Genomic DNA, 23,326 nt, shown 5'->3' with positions numbered 1-23,326 from the left:
TGTTTACTTTAGTGTTTGGGACTGATTTGAACCTTTCTCATTGGGAAACAGCCATGCAACGCCATTCATGGCCAATCTTTCCAAGTTCCAGAGTCTCGAGTAGCTCTAGTTGCATTTGTGTTAAAACTGAATCGTATTTTCTTCTGACTTAGAAGCCGAACCTGATTTCCAAGCCAATGCTGGACAGCATCCTTTGTCTTCGTGATGACAGATGGAAGTATGTCCGGAGCCTTCTGACCCCAGCCTTCAGTGATACCAAATTGAAAGAGGTAAGATGTAGGCTGTGTTGCTTTCCTTAGAAGACGTAATCGTTTTCTTTTGTGCAAGTATTTACTTTATATAGCTTTATATTAAGAACAGTTGAAAAACTGCTACTTTGTTTAGACCTGAAGACCACATGCAGTTAAGTGTACATACAGTGTGGTCCAGGTCAGGTCATAGATTGGTGAAAACTGGAATAACTCACCTGAGAATAGGATCCTCTGTCTTTATGTAAACCAGTTTGTCCATAGAACTGTACCAAACTAAAAAGGAGCCTTACACCTTCCTCCTCCCTGCCCTGTTAGGAGTAAGCTAAAGTACAGGAAAGGTTATTACTCCCAGTTGGAACATAGCTTTTTGTAATTTGCAGAGTCAGCAGCTCTCACGTTAACACGGGAACTGCTGTCAGTCTATTTTCATTTCTCTGTCTCCTTGCCCCCCTCCTCCTTTTATTCTTTAATCCTTTCTTATAATAAAATAAGTCACTGGAACAGAATGCCATTGCCAGATAAATACCTCTGACTGAAAATAAATGTCTCCGCGCTGACCGGCTGCTAATTTCCTACAAATGTCTCAGCATTTACTTAGCCATGGGAACCCATTACCCGGTAACAAAGTCCTATTTCAGTAACACGATATCACTTAATTAAATGCAGATAAATGATTAACTGCTTAGAGTCTTCTTTCAAGGTGGGGGAAAAACCCCAACAACAAAAAACCCACCTCTCCCTTTATATATCTTATTCTGAAAGGGAACTGTGCCTCCCTCCAGTGCCCAATCCTGGGTTGTAAAATTTTCCACTGGGCAGACGCTTGTGTTGTTTTGACATGCCGCTGTCGAAATCCACAGTAACATCTAAATGTGTCTGGCTCTCCCAGCTCTATAGACAGCGGTCGCTTAGCAACGCCGGCTGTCACCTCCTTATTATGGTAAATTCTAATTGGCCGCCAGCCTGGTGGAGATGCTGATTAATCACGACTGACAATGCCATTGGTTATGCACCCCGACATTTGCTCTGTCACCGGCTCGATCGCGAAATTTTAGCGAGGCGAGGATGTTTAAATATGCAAGCGATTACTTGCTTGTGGCAGGGTGGGGTGAGGAGAATTTTTGCGTTTTCCTAGTGGAAATTAATCTGCCTTACTGTAGGTCATCAGCTCTTTGCTGGTGAACTAACAAAAGATAACGCTGTGCTCCCCTCAATTTGTGGAGAGCAACCTCTGCTGGCACCAGCCGGGCAGACTTGATGGAAGAGAGCCGAGAGGGCGAGTAGGCGGAGGCTCTGGGCATCGTGCTTTAGGGCTGGGCAGGCATGGGTTTGCAGGTTTTGACCAATTAAACTGAAGTGGGAGGAGAAGTCACGGTGCTCTCTTTGCACTGCTTGATGGTAGAGCTGCAACATAGGAGTAGTGGTAGGAGGTGAAATGGAGGGCTGGCTAGTGGTTGGTAGTCATCTCATATGCAAAAACTGAGACCTTTATTTTTAGCCTGATAATCAACTTTGACTGTGCTGCCTCTTCCAAACTCTGTGGAAGGGGCGTGATTATGCGTGGGCTCAGGGTGACCTGGACGTGGTCACTTTCTCCTCCCAGTCTACGGAAAGTGGGAAAATGAGGAGTGGGGAAGGTGTCTCTGAAAGGCCCAACTTTGTTCCTCTGTCCCATATCTTCACCAGAAGACCATCCATCCCTACATAGAGAGGTGCTTGCAGTAAGTTCATGTGAGATTAAGAACCTCTCTTGAATGGATGCACTCCTTAGCTTTGCATTTCATTTTCTACCCAAATACATTAACGGTCCTAGGATTTGAAGGTAATGCAACTGAAGTCCTTGCCCGTGTGCTTCTCTTGCTGTTGCTTAATTTAGAAGCCATACCAACACTTCTCAGAGGAAATCAATGCTCATTAATTATGATCTCACTTTTCAACTCTCCCATATATAGTAGTCTCTCAGAACCTCTACAGCAGCATAGAAATAAAAATACTGTATTCTAGCATTGGCCATACTACAGAGTATTCAGAGTTGTGTAGAAGACATGCTGTTTATAATAAACTCTTCCTCTCTGCCTCAAAGGAGTTACAAATAAGCTAGTTTTGGTATTCACTTATTGCAAAAGAACCTTGATATGTTGTTTTATACATATTTGTAAATACTGCTAGACACATTTCTCATTTCTTCTGCTAAGACATCGGTTCCTTTGCTACAGAGATCTGAGCTCTGACAAAACCCCACACCAAAGTCTTCCTCTCTGTTCACTCTGGATGTCTGCCTTGCCTTCGTTCCCCTATGCAGACTCCCCAGTGATGCTGCAGAGACTGCAGACCTCCCAAGTGGCTTTTGGGAGTGGTTCCCCTTGAGGGCTGCAGCCCTAGTGCCACTCTGAACATAGACTTGTCTGTCTGGATGCTCTGAGAGAACTGGAAGCTGTTAGCCTGTGACAGAGCAATGAATGTTAACTGCTTGTGCTCCCCATAACAATCACTTCAGATAAAAGATGCACAGAGGGCTGGAGAGCTGAGTGTGGGTTCCTGATATCTCCATTTTGGAAACACAAGAATCTACTACTAGACTAAAGGACAGCTTCAGCACTAACAAGAACTCGGTCATCTGCTCTTTGGCCTGCCTGCTGGAGGACAAAACCCAAGACAGAGCTAATGTATGTTGCTAAGGCTTGACCCGTGGTGCCCCACACCTAAAGGCACCTCCTGCTGTGGCTGGGGACAGAGGTGTACTTTGCCCTTGTCTCTCCGCGGAAGCGGTGTAGTGTCACTGAGAAGTTCACTAAGCTTGAGGAATTTCCCCTTAGTTTGGCAAAAATCCCCAACAGCCAGACACCAAATGAGGAAAAGTTGATCTCAGAAAGTTTTAAGTTTGCAAAGTTACAAGCAATTAACTGACCCTAGAGGTTATAGAGCTGTTGAGTAGCCAGTATAGTGATTGCTGTGTGTATGCAGAGTTGTTTTCCTAACGCTTTTCAAGATTTTCTGGCATCTTCTTCAGCTTTCTCTCTCCATTTCCTCAATTTCTCTTTAAAAGCAGTGCACTGTTTCACTGTTGCTTTTATGGATTTCTATACATTGTGTGTTCTTCCTTTTACATTTTCTTTTTCTAAAGATTAGTAAAGATTAGTAAAGCAGTCCACTCCAACTGAAGGAACATTTGGCTCCATTTAACATTAAATTCAAATACCGTAGTGGTGAGCATAGCATAGATCAATAGACTTCTATGCTTGATCCTGCAGTAAGATTTGTTAGCATCCCACATGAGATGCCACTGGATTTGGTAGTAGATCTGATAATAAGCTCTTTCCAGGGAGACCCCTTTATGGACCTCATAGTGCCATTGCTCTGGGAACACTAAGAACAAGAAATTAGAGGCAGGAGGTGAGAGATCCAAGAAGTTTCACTTCCAACTCTGCCATTGACTGCCTGTGGGTGATCTGGCAGAAGCTACTTAAATTCTCTGTGCATTAAACTACTTTCATCTGTTAAATGGCAATAATACAGACCACTGAAAGTTGATCCAAGCTGTAGTTCATGAGGAGTTGGTAAAGCAAAATACCTGGAGGCCTTTAAGTAAAAGATGCATTTCCCAGTGTTCTTGTCATGGTCTCCTTAGCTATTATGTATTGAAACAAGCTGATATGTTAGTGATCTTGCTGTACCAATCTTGATTCCCTATTTAGTATTTCTTATTTTGTTGTTGTTCTTTTTGCTGTGCTGCCTGTGATGATCCTGCAGTTCCGGACCCCTTGTCAGACTTGATAAATAGCTTTGCTTTCTTTTACAGCCAACACCAGCAGAAAAATCTATTGATTTTTATTTTTTCTGATGGTGCTGCAGTAGTGTTGTCATCTCCTATCAGTATGCCAGGAATCCTCTCCTCCATTAACTAACCATTAAAATGAAACAGAACACAAAAATTAAAGAAGAGAGCACAGCATAATGTGGCATTGTCCTAAATAACCTGCAAAGTGGAGTTTGTGTTGAGGCATTTTCTTTCAAACAAAGGGAGACACAAAGCAGAAGTTGTGATAATGTGGCAGAACAGTGCAGGGAAATCCTCTAGTGTCACTCTCAAGCATGTAGATCTTCCAGGTCCCACTAGGACAGAAGATCTGACAGTACAACCGTTGAGGTTTCCTTGATTTGCTCTTACTCTAGTTGTGCACATTGGTCAGAAGCATTTTGGAAGGGTGTCTGGAAATTGCCATTGTTACTCAGCAAAGCAAACGTGCTCACTTGAGACAAAGCAAATTGTAAAAGCTGGTAAGTGAAATGTGTGTATCCTTGAGCCACAAGCCAGTGTCTAGTTGAGTTGCTCACTGTGGTAAGTTGTGCCCATGAATAGCGGGGCCCCACTGTAGGGTGATGGAAACAAATTTCACAAACATCTTCCTGATACTCTGCTCTTTTCCTGGTTTTAGTCAGGGACTTGAAATCTGGTACAGAAGCAATCCTTATGTTAGGGATGTATCCTTTTTCCTTTTCTTTTCTTTGTATTTCATCCTGTTTGTGGGACAAGAGGCCCAACATGACTTCAGCATACTGTATTTGAAGCGTAAAGTCTCCAGTGTGTCTGTCTACAGTGAATATGATCTGGTCTTCTACTTTACAGTTTGGGTGCTAATAATAAGGGGAATAATAATAGTGAATGCTGAGGACCGCATCTAAGCAGAGGAACATGACTCTGATGCCTTTGAACAGTGCAAACATCCCCATGCACTGTGCGCATGCAGAAACAGAATCTAATTGTTGTTATGTGCCAAATAGGATATTGGCAGGATTTATATAGCAAAGCCCCTGGCATCACAAAAACCCTAACCCCAAATGCTCTTCTTTGGCAGAAAAAAAGAAATTTGGACTCTGGGCTACTCTTGCTATTAGATAACTGGCAGATCAAATATTTACAGGGACCATATTGTTTAGATTTTTCTTCATCCTGTTACTCTCAGCCAATCTGAACACAGAGCAGCTGGGGTTTGTTTACCCATGAAGAACTGAATCTCAGGCAGGTTATGCAGCTTTTATGTTCTGACTGGCAGATGAGAATGTATAGGAAGTTAGTGATACCCAAGGCAGCGCAAATCAACATGTTTGTTTCTGTGCTGGTTTTCAAAGTTTGGTATAGTTCACCTCCCTCAACCCTACTTTATTTTTCTTGACAATTGAACAAAGAGTTTAAAGTGTTAAGGGACTTGAGAATGTTTCAGTCTGTGGTCTTTGTAGTTAGCAATCTTGGACTAATTTATGGCCCTCAGGGGAATAAAAATCCAAACCCAGGATTCCTGAGTAGATATCCCCCGTAGCTTTCATATGCAAATAATTGTCTCATTGATATGACTCTGTCCTATCATGCTAACAACAAATCAGATCCATGTGCCCCTCTCGCCATTTTCCTGGTTAGATTTACTAATAAAAAATATCTTTTGGCTAGAAATGAATTGCAACAGTATTTTGAAAGGCTGGTGGAATGTGGAAAGTGCAGAGGTGCTGTGAGATGCCCTGGCCAGGCGTATGTGCCCCTGCCAATGTGAGATGCCCTGGCCAGGCATATGTGCCCCTGCCATCTCTGCCAGCTGTTGGAAAGCAATAGCAACCAGCCAGGTGGTTGCAGGTCTGGTGATGTAACGAAGAATAAAAGAGAAAATGAGGCAATAAAAGGAAAATCTGAAATGATCACCATCTGTTTAGGAAACATCATACCTGTTAAAATGGGGATTTTCATTTTGTTCTCCTTGACTGGTTCAGTTCATTGGAGGGGCTGGACCCAGAGATTATAAAGCATTTCATCCTTGTTCAATCTATTGAATGGAAACATGTTAATTTTGTTGAACCATTTGAGAAGCAGCTCACTGCAGGAGACATTCTTTACAAAGCTAAAAGGGGAAGAAAACTGCCACGTAACTTGGTGTGCAGCTCCCAAACACGTAACAACTGCTTTTACCGAATACTAATCTGGCTTCAGAATTGTCTTGTGAGACTGTGGCAAAGCCCAAATCAATCCAGCTTTGAACTGAAATAGCAACAACTTGCTCTGTCCCATATAGGTACAGGACCTCAAGAGCAGCTAGGCACATTCTTGACTCAGACTTCTGACTTTAGAAAACATGTTGGATGCTCCCACGTTGGCCTTTTGACTGCGTACGGTCTTGCCCATGTGTTAGGATGGCAGTCTGCCTGTGCACAAAGTGTTGTGCCAGTTTCACAGAGGCAGAAGTGCCAAGCAAAATGGACTTGGCTGGCCAGGCTGCATAGCTCTTCGAGTGTGCTGAGAGGCTGCAGTCTTTTGTGGTAAAAAGAATGTTAAGGGACAAGTCTGTTCTCATGTTTGTTGACATCTGTATGCTGAAGAAGGTTGTTCAGAAAGGAAAGGCAGATTTCTGTATGTACGTCTGCTGATGCTTGGCATAATTGTTGAGGCAAGACTGTGGTATTAAATTGTAGGCTATATGGATCTCTCAGCAGTCTGTGTGGAGAAAGAGTCATAGCAGATAATGCCTTTAGGGTCACGCCTGGATTGCTGCTACAGCCTTCCTCTGCCCACCTAGTAGGTGTAATCAAGGGAAGTGTCTGATGCCTTTCATGTGTAAAAAGTAAAAGAGAGCGACAGACTTTAATGAGGTCTTGTTGGTTGCCTATGTCATGGTTTCCATGAAGTGTTAGAGAGGAGACTATTGCACTGTTGATACAGCCAGGCTGTGGGTAAGCAATTCTACCTGACCATCATGTGTCGATGACTGGAAAGGACCACTAGCTGGATAAATTCACATGAATGTCCATTTAATGGCATCACCACTCCGGAAAACCCTTTCCTTTGGTAGCAATAGCAGTTTGCCCTTGCCAGCTTGCAGTGGTATACATGGTGCCTTTCTAATGTACAGGTTAAATCCTTCAAACTGAGGGACAGCAGGATGGAAATGCTGGGTCTCTGATGCTAATAGCTTACAGGTCTTTGGGACTATGGAAACTATTATTCCTTCTGCCCTGGAGCATATGTAGCCTAAATGTAATGTACTGTAAATGTGGATCAGGATAAATCATCAATTGAAGCTGGGGATGATTAAAAAGAGAGGGGGATGTCTTTGCTTGTTAGCTCTCTGTGTATATAGCCACAGGTGGGCAAGAACCAAAGGTCAGGTAAGTGACAGAGCCTCTCGTGTTTAGGTCCAGAGCTGGAGAAGGGCATCCCTGTAATGTGTAGGTTTATTTTTAGCAGATAGTCCCAACATTTCATCTTACCTGTGCAAAAGTGCTTGACTACACTTGCAGAGGATCTTGAGAGCTCTGTCCCATCTACTGGATAAAACTAATTTAGAATAATTGGGGGTTCTTTAACATTTTAATGTTTTTCACAATGCAATGTATTCCTTTCTAGATGACACCTCTGATAAACCAGGCCTGTGACGTCCTGCTGGGTAACTTGAAAGTCTATGCAGATTCTGGCAAAGTTTTTGATATCCAGAGGTATGTTCAACACAGCAGAAATTAGTAAGAGATTAAAAAAAAAAAAGTCAATAGCAGCAGTTATTCTAAATATGCACTTACTGTATAAAACATTTCTGTTTTCCTCCCTTGCTTTTATAAGTGGACATCATAGTTTAATAAAGGATGTGTATGATAGATGCCTTTTCTTCCTGGGGGCAGCCATTGCATACCTGAAAAGTAATTTTGGAAAAACATCTAATGTATTTCTAGCTGTTTAATGAAGTTTTAACAGCTGGAAGCAGAAACGAAAGCTGAATCAGTCCCTGTCCAGTCTGTTCTCTACAGTCTGCCAATAATGTACAAATACAGGAATTGACCTAGTAACAAATCCTTCTACTCTGTCACCCTCTTGCTTTTTTTATATGAGGTTTTTTGAGCACTTAATCATTCTTACCACATGCCTCCTAACCCCATCAATGGCACGCTAGCCTTTTGTGAAGCAACAGGATTGGTACTCCAGATGAGAATGTACCATTTATTTATAAAATGACACAATATTTTCCATACAGTGCTTCCTCCCATTTGTTATACATTTAATATCCTATTGTTTTTTTTGTTGCTCTCTTATTGGAGGTCTTCACTGAACTGTTCACAACACTGTCTAGCTCCTTCTCTGAGTAGACACATTTCTTCTAGGACCCTGTATGGCATATGGGTAGTTCAAATGTGTTTTTTCTAATAGGCACTATTTTCCATACACTTCATTTGCAGGGTTGGTCAGCACCTTCTAAGGTTCTTCGTGATTTCCTTCAAGCTGAAGCCACGCAAATAATTCTGTTTCATCTAAAGGAATGGATGTTTAGCCACAATTCATCCATCTCTTTTCAAGTCCATGTATATGTACACATGCAAGTGCATATGTGTGCACAGACATCTCTTTATTAAACATCTGAAGAGATGCTATGAAACCTTGAAATACATTATGGTTAGCCTAGCACTCTGATGAAAATTGACCTTTTGGGTCGTTCCAGGCTTTTCCCTTTTTTTTTCATTTGTCCTTTTTCTTTGCCTGGTCTTTAGTTATTGATCTATGATGGAGTTTCACCTCTTAAGAGGCACTTTGGAAAAGACCTTTTAAAAGTATAGATGAATGATGTTGACTGTCTCAGAATATGATCTTCCAGTTGTTTTATCATACTACCGTTTCAGCCAGTTTGACTACATAAATATGATTCTCATCGCACTGCAATTTCACAGAATTGCCTTGGGAGCTATTTTTGGATGTAAATACCTTATCTGCAACCTCCTGTCATCTTGTACATTAGGTGTCTTTAACCATTTTGTGTTTTGCCAACAAATAAAAATTTAGTTTTTAAGCTTGAAAAAGTACTGAAAAGTACCTTGGTGAGATAGATGATCAAGTGCTTCTGAAATTATTGTTTTATTACAGTACCTCTCTTTTAACATTTCAACTTCCAATAATGCCTTTTTTTTTTTTTTTTGGTGTGTAGGAGTTGAAAACCCAAAGAAGTTACTTAGCTTTGCAGCATTGTTGTTATCTTCCAAATCTCCTCGGGTGTCATCAGAATGACAGTGCCTAAGGATCATAGTTTAGAAATGCTGCTTCAAAATATGTATACAGGATATACTGTGCCTGAGTCCTGCTCTCCTCTTAATTCACGCTCACTGAGGTTAAAACACCAGAGAATTTTATATTAGCCTTTTGTAAGGGAACACAGAAAAATAGTCATTGCAGACTTGGCCACAGATCAAAAGAACCAAATTTTAAGCATATTTTACATTCTCAGTCCATTATCTCAAAACTGCTAATGCCCAGTAGAAATAAGGATGGTAAGACAACTGGATAGATGGTAAGATACATGGGGGGAGATTGAGTAAGTTCTGAATTCTCTACATTATGGTCCACAGATCATTTGTAGTTCTCAGAGCATTTGCTGCTCCTCTGCAGATAGGGATTTCAGATGGTGTCAGTTCCTCTTGGTTTTGCCCGTGGTTTTACGTTACAAAGAGGCTATCAAGAAGATGAAGGAAATCCTTAACAGGAAATTTTACTTAACCACCACTTGTTCGCATTGAGAGTTTAGGCTGAACTGGTAGTAGATGGGATTTCTGCATTTTAAAATGAGAAAGAAATTATCTATTTTATTAGGATGCATACTAAGAAAATGCTTATGAATCTCTGACCTGTTGCATTTGATTTCTAGGTAATAACAAATGAAATAATTTATTTTTTATAATTTTTAGTGGAATTATTAGGCTATATGAAACTATGATCACTTTGATTGTAGACAGAGAAAAGACGATAATTATGAAGCACCAGCATTTGTCAGAATGATAGAAACATCTCTTGCTGGCAAAGCTCAAATCTAAAAGCAAAATGAAAATCAGAGGCAAAAATTAATGTTATAGCATGTTTGTAGAAGCAAGATATTAATGGATATGTAATTTGTAGCTAATGATTTATCATTCTTCAACTCAATACAGGTGTTACAACTGCTTTACTTTGGATGTCGTTGGTAGCGTAGCTTTTGGAATTGAGGTTGATTCTCAGAAGAATCCCAATGACCTTTTTGTTAAGAATTGCAGAACATTCTTTGAAATGTCTTTGTTTAAGCCTCTCCTCATTCTAATCCGTGAGTATAGTCCACCTTTGTCTACTTCTTTATGGTAATTTTCTAAAAGTCATTCTCAAATTGCAAAACATGCTGAAGCAGGAGGAGGAAGGTGAATAGCAGTCTTTATTTCAGAGGTGTTCAGAATGCAACCTACAAGCCAAGTATACCCAGGAGATTTCCACTATATGCTGTACAGCTTTTGTCACCATTAATGCATCTTCCTTCAGAAACTGAGAGTCTCAGGAGGCAGTGTTCCAGTTTGATCTGAATGGAAAGTTTTTGGGACCTGTAGTCTCTGTAGTACCTCTTTTAATATACTTCTGTACTAAAACAGTGTAACTGCCCTTCAGAGCCTCAGAGTAACGTTCTTGTGTACTTGGTTTGCTTGGTAGAGATTGAAATCCCACCCATAAGCAACAGTGGGCTAATAAGCCACTGAAGAAGAGACGTGGAGGAGCATAAGCAGATAGCATAAGTCCTCCAAATTCTTATTTGAATAGCAGCGGCAGCCTGCTTGATGCCTGTAAAGGATAAAGATGGTAAGTGCCAGCACAGGCAGTCATTAAGGAAATGCATTTATTTTCAGGTGAAAAGATAGGGAATGCAAGAATGGAGTATAAAGCTGTTTAGTTCTAGGGCATGAATGTTAAGGCTTCATGGTGATGGTGTCCTTGTTAATGGAAGGACAGTAAGAATCATAGCTGAAGAAGCCACAGCATAATCAAGGTTGATGGGGTTTTACCATCTTGCTATCTCAACCTGCTCACAGTAGTGTCAGGTGGCACAGTGGCACAAGTTTTCTGTGCCCATCTGATCCTGCTGGCATTACAGATTGCACCTGTACTAGCAGCACATGAACTGTTTCCTTCACGAGTCGTGTATCCGAAATGTCCTGGGGTTAATGCTTAACCTGATTGCAAAGTGGGATTTGTGACTAATTTCTAAAGGGACAAAAATGTGCCCCTAAATGTCTAAGACCATGTCCCTCATTAAAGAAAGTTTCTGTAGGGTTTGGGGCTGGATTTCTTGCTTGATCTTTTTCTACCGGTATGTTACATGACCTGAATTTCCACACTGTGTTGCCCTGTTGGCAGCACAGCGGTTTTCTGATAGCTGATTTGTTAGACTTAAGCTGTTCCTAGTTTAATGAGGGGTTTGTTAAGATGCAATACTTCGCTCAGGTTTCTAGTTCTTAACTATAAAGGCCATAGACTGAAGATCATCCTTGTGATAATATCCCAGTTACAGAGTCTGTGGCCTGTTTAGAGAAGCAAAACAAAATAGCAAACTAATATTCCAATATTGGAGAACTGTAAATGAGAATGGCTACTACACAGTTTCATGGATCAGGGCCATAAGTTGCTAGGCTAGGTCAAGATCCCCACCTTCTTTATGTAGTTGTTTGAGAAGGCAGGGAAAATAATTCTCCCCTTTGTTGTAGTGGCTCTGTAGCATGAAGAAACTGAACTGAAACCCTCAAGCATTGTGAAAACAAGCTTGGAAGGCATCTGTCTGGCAGGGGAGTCCCAGCCAACATGAAATTTCTAGGAAATCCTTTACTAGCCTATGGAAGTGGAAGAAAAAGAGGGAGAGGCAGAGAGAAAGAGGAAAAAAACAGATTTCATGAAAGTAACACATCCCACTTGATGAGTTTTAAAATATTAATTAAAAGAGGGGGATATTATATGCCTTTACAGTCTGATTCAGTGTTTTCTTCTTTAAAATCTCTTACAGTTTCTTTCCCATTCATAATGATCCCATTGCTCCGGATTTTGCCAAACAAGAAACAAAAGGAACTGAATGGATTTTTTATCCAAATCATAAAAAATGCAATTGTCTTCAGAGACCAGCAAGATGCAGCTGAGGTAAGGTTATTTCTGTGATAAATATACGGATAAGCAAACGTTTTGAGCAAAAACGGGAAGTGGCATAAGCCTCAGTTGAAAAAGCAAACTCTGTTTGAATATTCAAAGCAATTTAGTGAAGATTTTATTCATTTTTAGCTTTATGTACCATCAACGGGGCTTGGTGTTGATGCAGAATTGTTAACACATTACAAGAAAGACTGCTTCTCTTAGTATTTCTGTTCAAATAAGAATGCAGAAAATGTTACCTCTGGGATGACTTTCCAACCCAGTTTCTAGACCCAGAAGGAAGGATTCACTCTGTAGAATTTTCTTTCTCATCTTAAAGTCAGGCTTTTTGTCTAAGCTACTTTTCCATAACAACCAGAGAAAGGAGAGCCCCCACTGACAGTTTCAACCCAGTCATTACCTAGGAGCTGAGGCAGGTTTTATGTAGTCCTGTGACGGTTCCTACTGCTTTTGAAAATGAAAAAAACTTGCATGTCTGGTTAAGAGCGGATGCTTGATATTGATATGGCTAAAGAGAAAGATAGTAAATTCTGCCTGAGGTATGCAAACTAATGGGTTTGCAGTATTAACAAATCATTTGTTACCCATTAATTTCTCTTTCATCTGGACATAAGGCAGTTCTGGGGGTTTTTGTTTTTTGTTTGTTTTAATCAGCGTTGTTTTATCTGAAGTATCTGAAGTATCTGAAGGCAGATGCATTTTTATTAAAGTCTCTCTATTTTTGATATATGAAGCATTTGGAACATAGACATGCTTCAGTTCTGTGACACAAAAGTTCTTCAGGTCTGCTTGTCCTTTTGGATCGTTCTTTACTACAGTCTGCACGTAATATCCCTAAAAATAAGTTAACCACTTAGTTAAGGATGTGTAGTAAGAAACAAAGAATATAAATGAGAATTCCATTTTAAAGGTAACAGAGACAAGTTTTGCATATCAATGGACATGAAACACTACAACATCCACATTAAAAGCTGTTAATATTGAACTATAAGAGATATTTCTTACCACTTTGAGATGAAGAGCAGTTCTGATCCAGTAAAAGCACAGGTGAGAATGGATCCTCCCAACTTTTCTCATAGCTTAGTGCCAAGTTGTCATCATTTGGGAAAAAATGGATTTTAGTTTACCCTATGTTACATCCAGGAGAGATTTAAAAATCAAATTGATTTTCAAAGATATTGCTACTCTTTGCTGTGTTATGGGTTCTGCTCTTTTTCTTCAACTTGTTTCTGCAGTGAAGTGTCACTTCCGTATTTGTTGTGCTTTATCACCACATGCTTCTTTTCTTTCCTCCAGCCCACCGTTATGATTCTGTGCCCCCACTAGCCTTCAGGTCTTTGTCTCCATCCTTCTTTACATCCAAAAGACCATAAGCACCGCTGACCGGCCACGAACAATTTGTGATTCATAAACATGGTTCCTGGCCCAAGCTGAGTGCTGGAGGATTATTTTCTAACAGGGATGGTGTATCTAAGCTGCTTGCAGACACTTCATTTCTAGTGCACAGATCCAGTGTGAGCTTTTAATGACACACTGGTGTGGCTGTGTGCATGGAGAATTTTGAATCAAAGATTTATGCCGAAGGGGTCTGCTGAAAAGTCTATTCTGTGTATCAGCTATAAAAGGATAAAAGGGACAATGGAACAATCTAATGTGGATTAAAATTAGTTAATGTATTAACTACTATTAATGAAATGCAATGTATTTCTGTGGCACTGAGGGCATTGATCATGGGCTAAATCCTTCACTATACTAGAGGTGATCACTCCCTCAAACTGCAGACTAAGATAAAGGTCAGCAGGTGGGTCTGGTTAGGATAAAACACAAAGAAAAGCAAGATCGTAGTGACAAGAGCAGGAGGGAGCAACCTCTGCATATGCAGCCTGTTTGCAGGTTTCAGTGGTTGATGGAGCAGAGGTTTAAGGTTATATTGGAAGGAATGCTGGGAGGTGCTCTAAGAGATAACACATGGCAGTAGCTACCCAGTATCAGGGCAGCGTGGAAGAAAGGACAAGGTCCATATTTGCTTTAATAGTGTGTGCACAAGGCCGTGACTGGCTGTGGTCCTGCCTGCTCCTGGACTTCTGCCTAGTTTGCAAAATTGGCATATGGGAAATATCTCAAATGCTGGAAGTTAGACACTTAGAACCAGATTTCTGAGAGCACATTAAGTCCCTTTTGCAGTTCGAAGATCATTAGCACGGCTTTCAAAAGTGATTGGAAAGTTTGGAGCTTCCTTTTTTTTTCCTTTTCACTGCCTGTTCTGTAACGCACTCTTAGAATTTTGACTATTTTAGGTGGGTGGCACATGAGTCTGATTACAAGTATAGGCAACTTAATAATTTGCCAGGAACATAAAAATGGTATGTGAAATAAATCAAAATGCAACTTCGTATGTTACGGAAGTGAGTTGCAGGCTTTTTTGTTGTCAATTTAATGCAGAAATGTAATCTGTAGAGATGAGGTGTCCCAGATAGCCCTGGATATGAGGGAGAGCTGTGTCCTAGGTCTCGAATGATGAAATGTACCCACTGCAGTCAGTTGGAGTTTTGGCACTGAATTTTAACAAGGCCAAGGTATAACCGGTAGCTCCTGGTTCTGTGTGCTAATCATGGGAGCTGTAAACAAAGTCTTACGATCTCCCTGCACTGCATTAGGCCAGTGGGTATTCCTTAGGTTGCCACATTCCTAGATGTTATGTTGTGTGCATATTTTACTCCTCATTGTTTCTACCACCTTTAAAAATGCTTTGGGTTTTTTTCTTTGGAGGCAGGGGGAATGCAAAAATAATTTAAAAAAAAAACACCTTTGGAACAAACTGTAAAACAATGAAAAGCTCCACGAAAGTGATTCAGCTGAAGCTTGTCTTCCTCTCATCTGCAGCTAACGTGAAGGAAGAATAAAGAAAGGCCAAAAAACAATGTGACAAGCAAAGTCAGCCTGTTATCATCCCTGTTCTATCAGTAAATGAAACAATGGTTCTGAATGCCTAAAGATAATCCCACGGGCAGATAGTAATTTTACAGCCAGGTTTAGATCTAATAATACGCTTGCAGCTTATATGAGATCTGTGATGTTGCTTTCTCTCATCCCATCGGTTAGTGCTGCAGATGTCATTTTAATTATATATTATCTTTCTTTGGTCAGTCAAATAATTTCAGTCCTGGATATTCCACTCATTTGGCTTATGTACAAAAGCATTGAGTGGTTGCACTTTAGAAATTTTAATATATTACATTTATTCATGGATTCAAATTATTGTAAAATGCTTTCCCCACTATTTACAGAAGAGCAAATTCACCCCGCTCAGAAGAAACAGCACAAATTTAATGCACCACTTAACACCTACTTTGAAGACTCCAGCAGGATTTAAGTGTTCAAATACCTTATCCTGATTATCTGCCCGGGTTTAAGTTTTTCCCTTAGGCAAAATGTTTCCAGAAACAGGGCAGATAGACTGTTTGTTTACTTCAATAGATGATAGTCTGATAGATTTTCATTTAATAATCTGATATGTAAATCATTGTTCACGTAAGAGTTGTTTTTCTGTTGTGTTCTAGCTCAGTTCTTAACCTATCAGTCTGTTTTTAATGATGATTTCTAGATAGTGATAAAAATTGAGACTCCTTTCTAAAACTGTGGGTTGAAACTAAGTGCCCTCAGCAAATGAAAGGCCAGAATTTAATTTGTTGTCCATAGTAATAACAACAATTGGAATGTAACAATTTAAGGATATCGCAAAGCATTGTTTTTGGAAAATACCCGCCCTTTAACAAGGAGAATTCTATAGTTCACAGAGGCTGCAATGCATTCTTCTGGCATCTCCTGATTTTTCCAGCCATATTCTCTGCTGTGAATGCATAACTCAAGGTCACTGATCCATGCCAAGCAGGTAGTGACCTGATCATGTTTCTGATGATGATCAGCTGTTTCTCTGTGGTCTCAAGCCAATTTGAAAGGAGAGGGTGACAAAGTGCAGAGAAATATCACCAGGACTGTATTTGTTGGCATCTTGGGTTGGCAGTTCAGTCAATCTGTCTGGAGACCTACGGACTACCTTAATACTTTTGGTGTAAGTGCAGAGCAGACAGAAGGAACATCAGGAGAAGAGAGCTGCCGTGAACCACGCTGCCTGTGAGCCATGTGATGTAAAGCCACAAAGAAGCTGTATGGTGATGATCTGGCCTCCCATGATTTAGTATGGCCCTGGGATACTCTGTATTCTACTGTGCTGGGTCTAGATCAAAATAAGTTTTCCTCTGGTCAGCACTTGCCAGTGAACAATTGCAGCCCCCTCTAGTTTTCCCCACTTCTCATCCTCATGCCTACCAATCCTTTCCCTGATCCCTGGTAAGTACAGTCACTGGCTCTGCTGACCCCCGACTGCCTGCACATCTGGGCAGACACAGAGTGATTCCTGGTGTGTGGAGATCCTTGGGTTTTCCAGCATCAGCATGAAAAGTTCAGGAAACTGAATTTCAAGGAGATCTGTAACTCAGCTGTTCAAATGCTTGTGAAGGGGAGAGAGCTGCCCTTTCACTACTGGGTAGCAATAGTAATGTGCTGTAAGGAAGCAGGAGCTTTTAATAGCTTTCTGGGAAATGATGGCCTGGTTACCACTTCAATCTCTGGAACACTGATTCCCAGGGAAAAATGTGCAATGAGCTCCCCTAAATGCTTTACCTACAGGGAAGAGGGGCACATGTGTGTGTACCTGCATTCTGGAGGATAAGGGACAATCTGAAAACCTAATTACTGTGGCACTCTGTTCTTTTCTTTTCCTTCCCCAGCAGTTCCCTGGAGTTTTTCCTTTTCATGAACTAATGAACTATTTTATTCAAGAGCTGCTTTAAATGAGTTGAGCAGAGGTAATCCTCCTGAAAAAGTCTGATCCTCTCCTTGTCAAGGGAAAACTATACAATTACTAAGAAAACTTAGTTAAAAATTTGCTAAATACTATGTACATTCCAGGAGCTATGTGTGTGTTTGAACTGTGGAAATGCAGTACAGATGTTTAAAAGTAAATATTTTTCTAAGGAAAGAGCAGATGGGAGGATTAGACACCTTCTAATAGTGTGCAGTTCTCCTGCCTTTGTAGAAAACCAAGCAAAACTTGTTTATATTTGAAAGAAGGTGGTGTCCATTTAAGGATACACACTATACGGCAGTATTAAATAATCCATTTTTATTGATTTATCAAGTCAGTAAAACAAAGTATCTGTCTGGTCCTTTTGTTTTTCTAAGTCTGTAGGAGGGATGTTGTGATTCTGTTCCACTGGGCTGTTCTCATGGTTTGATCGTGTCATTATCCACTGCCTTTGTCGGGTAGAAATATAATGTGAGCTTTTCAGAAAGGTAATTGTGTATCTCAAAGATATAGAGCAAACTTGCTAAATATGGGGTTTGAACCCAAATCTCAAACCTGTATCTCTGCCATTTTAAGATGAAGGGTATCATTCCTCTAAAATATGTTTAAAAGCTTTTGAACATCAAATCTGGTGGCTGTGCTTGGGCAGCATACAGTGATTCTAAGAGGGGAGAAAAAGTGGTATTATGTTAAAAAGTGATTTAGTTATTCTCCTTCTTTTAAAAGTCAAGCCATTACTGCTTGCTTTTAAAATTATGTTCCTTCCATCCTACATTTGAAGAAAAATCTTTTTTTTTTTCCCTTTTTCTTAAAGATGCAATGAAATTTTATAACTTACTCTGAATTTCTTAAGTGGGCATTAAAACATAGCAAGGCCTCAAAACCTCGAATGGAGGTGAACTTGAAATCCCTATTACTTTTGGTCACCAGTTGAAATTTCTTGATCAGTCTGTTGTTATCTTTCCAACGACGAATTGCAGGCCTACAAAATGTGATCTTGTGGTTTCTGGCTGAGGTGCTTTCATCATGAAATGCAGTTCTGCAGACTCTCTGCTCAAAAGAGATCAAGGACAGAATAAGTAACGAGAGCGGTGACTTTCTCACCTCCCTGAGGCGTGTTGATGGGGAAGCAGGAAGAATTTGCATTACTACTGCATCTGTCCCAGTTCTGCAGCCCAGCACACCTGTGAGCCCAGCGCTTTATGAGCGCTGCAGTCACAAGAAGAGAGCAAATATCTGCTTGGTTACCTGCTGCCAGCAAGCACATAGTAGGTTTTCTTGCTGTCACTCACCGTTTGCTCTTATCACACCATTTCTACTGCCTCCTCGGTTATGGATCAGAGTACTTTATGGATCCTAGACCAGGAACAGGCAGATGGCATAATGTGGATATATTATCTGCCCCACTCCAGAAAACCCTGTAGCAACCGTAACAAAATAATCTTGGCATCTGGGACTCTTTCTCTGATACCTCTATCTCTCCCCACTCCCTTTTAATCTTTTTCAGCCACTGCTGTGTATCTCCATTTCTTCTTCATGGGGTGACAGGAGAGGTGTCCCTATCTCATATTTCACGTGTCCCACTTCAGCTACAAGCCGGGGTCCAAACTGCCATCATGCAATCTCATTGACTTATTGGAGCACCACTCACATACTTCAGTTTGCAAGAACATAGACTTGTACCAAAGGATGGAAATCAAATCAAGGGACCAGGGTGTTCATAATGATTAGGCTGGTGAAGTTTTTGAGTATCCGGAGTTGCCAAGAATGATCCTGCAGACAGTACTAGGAAAATGTGAGTGACTATGCAGGAAAAGCTAACCTCGCTTTCTAAGAAATGTGTGGTGGAGCTCCTTCAGAGGGCCTTCAAAAAATTATATCCTTGCCCCTTTCTGGGGAGAACAGGGGAGGTTCAGATGCTCCCTGTAGCAGTGTTAATCCACTGGAAGTCATCAGGCCAACAGGATGCCTTCAGAGTTACAGAGAGGAAGGACTTTAATGCTTCTGTCAATAAGGTTTGCATGCATTTTCCTCCTCTTTTCACCAGCTGATGTGGGAAGTGAAAGTGGACAGTTGGCTTTGCTGATCTGCAGTGTATGAGAAACATCTTTTAGTTGAGGACAGGATTTTTAGTGTTGAAAAAAGACTTTTTAATCCTGAGTGAAAAATAAACATGCTCAGTTGTTGGTGATGTCAAGAGTTTTAGTGACTTTTTAAAATGGTGTTTATACAGTAAAATTAGTCACTTAAAATATTGTTTAGCAAAAATCCAGACCAAAAGATAGCTTAAGGATTTTTTCAAGTAATGTTTGAAATTTCTCTGAAAAACTGGAGAAGGAAAGAATTAAAAGGCAAAGATTTCTTTTTCAAAGTAACTGCTGCATCCTTGAAGGGGAGATCAAAAGTTTGGGGGTTTTTTTTGTTTTTTTTTTGACAACCCTACTTACACCTCCTCCTAGGTGCTGGTTGTTGTGGCTATGCCCTGTTTTTCCTGTTCTTGATACTGACAAGGAGGGAGTGGTCACAGCTCTGTTTTATGTGTCCACAAAAATAAGAAGACCAAGAACTCATTGTGCTTTGCAGGTGGGATACGGTAGACACTGGTCTGTGTCACTAAGCTTTGTGATGGCTTGACCAACACAGGCGAAAAACAGAGGATGAGGAAGCCAAAAAAAAAAAGGTGATTGTTCCTTATAATGGCTTGGGTCTCTTGCCTTCTCTGCAACCTAGATCTGGCCCACCCTGTCATGAATTTTTTGCTTTACCCTCCCTTATGAGGGCAAGGGGACCCTGTGCTTGTTATCCAGAGAGAAGTTCAAACATTGAAAATCCTGTTTATGCCTGCAGTAATTCCCTGTAGGCAATAGCGTCAGTGCTGGCCACTTGTCCCAGCCTGATCCTGTGCTAGTAATGAGTATTCGCAGCATGCATTTCAATGTCTGATTAAATCTTTCTGAAAGGCCATCTGTTTGAGGAGGATGTGGCATAGGCTTTAATACTTTTTATACCTAGTACTTAATTCTGCTGTTTCATGACCTTAGACATAAAGTTTGTCCCTTGGTTAGTTAGCATCTCTCCCGATACGCCGATCAGAGAAAATAATTGGATCAAGGCTGTTGCAACCTGTTGGGTCACTGTGTGTCTTTGAGGAAACGTTCCTGGGTGTTGGGTCACAGGAGTTACACAGACCCAATGAGACTTTGCTATGTCCAGGACTGGGAAAAAGGTATCTATTTTCTGAGAAGGGAGTAAAGCATTTCCAGCTGCCTTTCTTTTCTAGCACTTGGGGCAGAATCTAATGTAGTCATATATCTGTTGATACACGCCAAATCAGTAAGTAATCCGGCCTTTTTGTTGCATGTTCTCATCTGTGCAAAATATCCAGCCTAAGCAGTGTTACATCTGCCTTTCAGGGTCATTTTCCTATAGGCTTGGAAGCACAGTTTCCCTTTGCGATTCCCTCAGCATAAAGTAAATCTCCTTCAACGTGTCTTTTCCCGCTTCCTATCATTTGCTTTCCTTCATGGTGCAGTCTCAGTATTCAGCCCTTTGGCTGAAAGGAAAAAAATCTCACCCTGAAGTTGTGCACATTCCCTTTCTTTTGTAACTTCTCTCTCTTACAGTTCCTCATCTCTCCTGTGTGTTACACTTGCGGTCTGCCCCTCTTAAGTTTCTCAGAAGAGCCTACTTTAGGTTGCTGAAAGCCCTTCCTTTTTCCTGCTTAATCTGTGATCTGGTCTTCATCCAGGATGTGGGGTTTTCAAATCAGAAAAGGGAATCTTGCCATAAAATGAAATCATCTGGAGATTAATTTTCTGCATAGCAGGGTGGTGGCCTTTAATGCCAAGGTGAGATATAAGATCGAATCTTCATTTACATAGCCTTTTTTTTTTTTTTTAACTTACTCATGATCTAAATCTGCAGTAGATCTGTTGACTGGGCCTGGGAGTTTTATGTATTTATTTTACCTTCCTACTCAGAGCAATAGCATGTTTGGGTACTTTCCCTCTACAGACAGACTTTCTTCTGACATACGTAACTAGACTGTAGCATCTAAATTTTTAATTTAGAAAAAAATCACAGATTTACTGACCTAGTTGCAATAACAGAGCTTTCCCTTTCTCTGTCAGTTTTAATATTTTCAGTTTTGTCTTTCATACTTCATCCTTGTGAGTTTTTTCTTTTATCTGTTATCGGTTCACCATCCTTCCTCCCTGAGTCACTCGTAGAACTAGGAGGGGAGTTGCAGCACTTGTAGTATTAATGGTGATCTATGAATTTGTCTCTGTTAGTCTCTCTGTGTCTCTGTTTGCCTACAGTGACCTCTCTCAGCCCCATGCACTGCCTTCTTTTTGCAATATAGCATGACCTTTTCTGAAGCTGTTGTGAAAAAGCTGTTCCATGATATTTCATTCTGGTTCAGCGGTTTTGTCCATCTGTTGGCATGTTTTGATCTCTGGAAGTTTTTCCCTTGATCTGTCTCAACTATTGACACCTACTTTGCACTCCTTTGATATTTTTTCCTTTTCTCTTGTGTCTACTTACCTTAGCAGATCCCTATTCCTACCATAAGAGGCATTGACAGCCCCTCTTGCCAACAGGAGAGCCATTCACGTGGTCAGTATTTGGATGTCAAGTGCATGAAGTTACTTTGCTTTTGAATCTGGTGGCAAGTCAGTTTCACCATCTTAATGCACGAAAGTGATCAACTTTGTTGGCCGGGGCAATTATCTTCTTGCCACCCTGCCTGGGATGCCCCAGGAACTGCCTGTCCTTCTCCAGCCTGCTGGAGCCAGCAGAGCCGGAGGCCTTCGTTAGACCCCAGCCACTCATGACCGTATCTGGATTTTGAGGATAATTTAACATTAGAGTTACTTATTATGGAAAAACAACAGATTGTTTTGTTGCTGGAAGCCTTGAGGAGAGGCTTTCTAAAATGTGCCCTTGATGTCAGCTGGCTGCGAGGCAGGAATCCCTGCGTGGTGTTCCTCCGTCTGCCTTTTGCTAAAGAGCAGCCCGCACGATTGCAGCGATTCCTCTCCCTCCCTGAAAATCCACCTAGGAAATCCTGCATCCGCGGCAGTCAGTGGCAGCCTTGCCCTGGCTTCATAGCCTGTGACTCTGCCGGGCTTTTTCCACTTTCTTCGCGGCAACTACCCTTCATTTTTCCCTCCTGCTTAGGATAAGCAGGCTGTATCTAAGAGAGACAGAGACTAGAGGGGAGCCAAGCACCTCCTTTCTCTCTTCAGCAGCAACGCATGCTTTTTAATAATGTAATCTCAATTAAAAACATACCAATTAAAATGGGCTTTTTAGTAGGTCTCTGGGGAGAGGGAGCCATAATTCACATTAAAATGTAAAGCTTCAGAAGCAGGGAGGGCTAGGTGCATTGCAAGTGCCCAAATATTCAGTGATTTTAATTACAATGGAAACTTGATAAATTGCTTTGTGCCACAATCCATTATTAACAGCTTAATGAATATCACTGCTGCCTGTTTTAAACTGCTTCACAGTGAAAATTGTTGTCAGTATTTCAGCTGCGAATTCTGATTTTTAGCGTGTTTGTAACTTGGCCCCTTAAAAAGTGGAGGAGAGCAACTGTCCACAGGCTTGGATTTGGTCCCAGGTGAGTTCTCCTGGCTGCGGTATCCCGAGAGACAGGAGGAAAGATGAAGCTTTTGCGTTTCATCGGTATTGGGGCCGGCCAGGAGTTACATCTGCTCCTTGCACAGTTTAAAAGCAATGTCACAGCTGGTTTTTGGGTGTGCAAAGGGCCCTTATGCCAGCTGAGGGGTCACCAGAGCACAGGGCCACCTTTACATGTGCGGTTTCTCTGTGCAATAGTTAGGCTGGAGGGCTCTCTGGGGTGTCTGCTCAGGAGTAAGGGAAGCAATAGTGTAACAGCCCACCGATGAGCTTATTTTGGAGTGAGCAAAGTGCAAGTTGGTTCAAATTTTCCAAGGTTTAGGTAGTAAAAAGCTGATTTGAGGTATGGAATGAGGCAAGTCCTTTTGGAAGACTCAGATGTAAACAGTGATTGTGCTCAGCTTTGAACAGGGATGAAACATTTCTTTTTTTTCTCAACAGCTACTGTGGCTGAAATTGTGCTAATGTTAAGATGCTATATATTTATATGTATATTTATAGTAAACTGGTACCTTTCCCCACCTTTTCATAGCAGCTTAATATTTCAAGGATAAAGGCTATTATTAGGAATGTTATTATTTTAGATGCTAACAGCAGGTATAGTGAGCTTATACT

General features: G+C 41.0%; 1 protein-coding gene across 4 annotated transcripts in view; it reads left to right on the top strand.

Moving 5' to 3' along the window:
• The window catches only part of TBXAS1 (thromboxane A synthase 1), a 240,724-nt gene that overhangs the window by 137,238 nt on the left and 80,160 nt on the right, over positions 1-23,326 (top strand). For all 4 annotated transcript variants that reach the window (XM_086754539.1, XM_086754548.1, XM_086754556.1 and 1 more), the window contains 4 exons: positions 153-269; positions 7,639-7,727; positions 10,194-10,342; positions 12,059-12,189. In XM_086754539.1, coding sequence (XP_086610665.1) covers positions 153-269; positions 7,639-7,727; positions 10,194-10,342; positions 12,059-12,189 — 486 coding nt within the window. The remainder of the gene's footprint in view (positions 1-152; positions 270-7,638; positions 7,728-10,193; positions 10,343-12,058; positions 12,190-23,326) is intronic.

Source organism: Chlamydotis macqueenii, chromosome 1 (genome assembly GCF_036417535.1).
Source record: "Chlamydotis macqueenii isolate bChlMac1 chromosome 1, bChlMac1.mat, whole genome shotgun sequence".
Classification (NCBI taxonomy): domain Eukaryota; kingdom Metazoa; phylum Chordata; class Aves; order Otidiformes; family Otididae; genus Chlamydotis; species Chlamydotis macqueenii.
The sequence above is the reverse complement of the archived record's forward strand: the minus strand, read 5'-3'. Positions and strand labels throughout refer to the sequence as shown.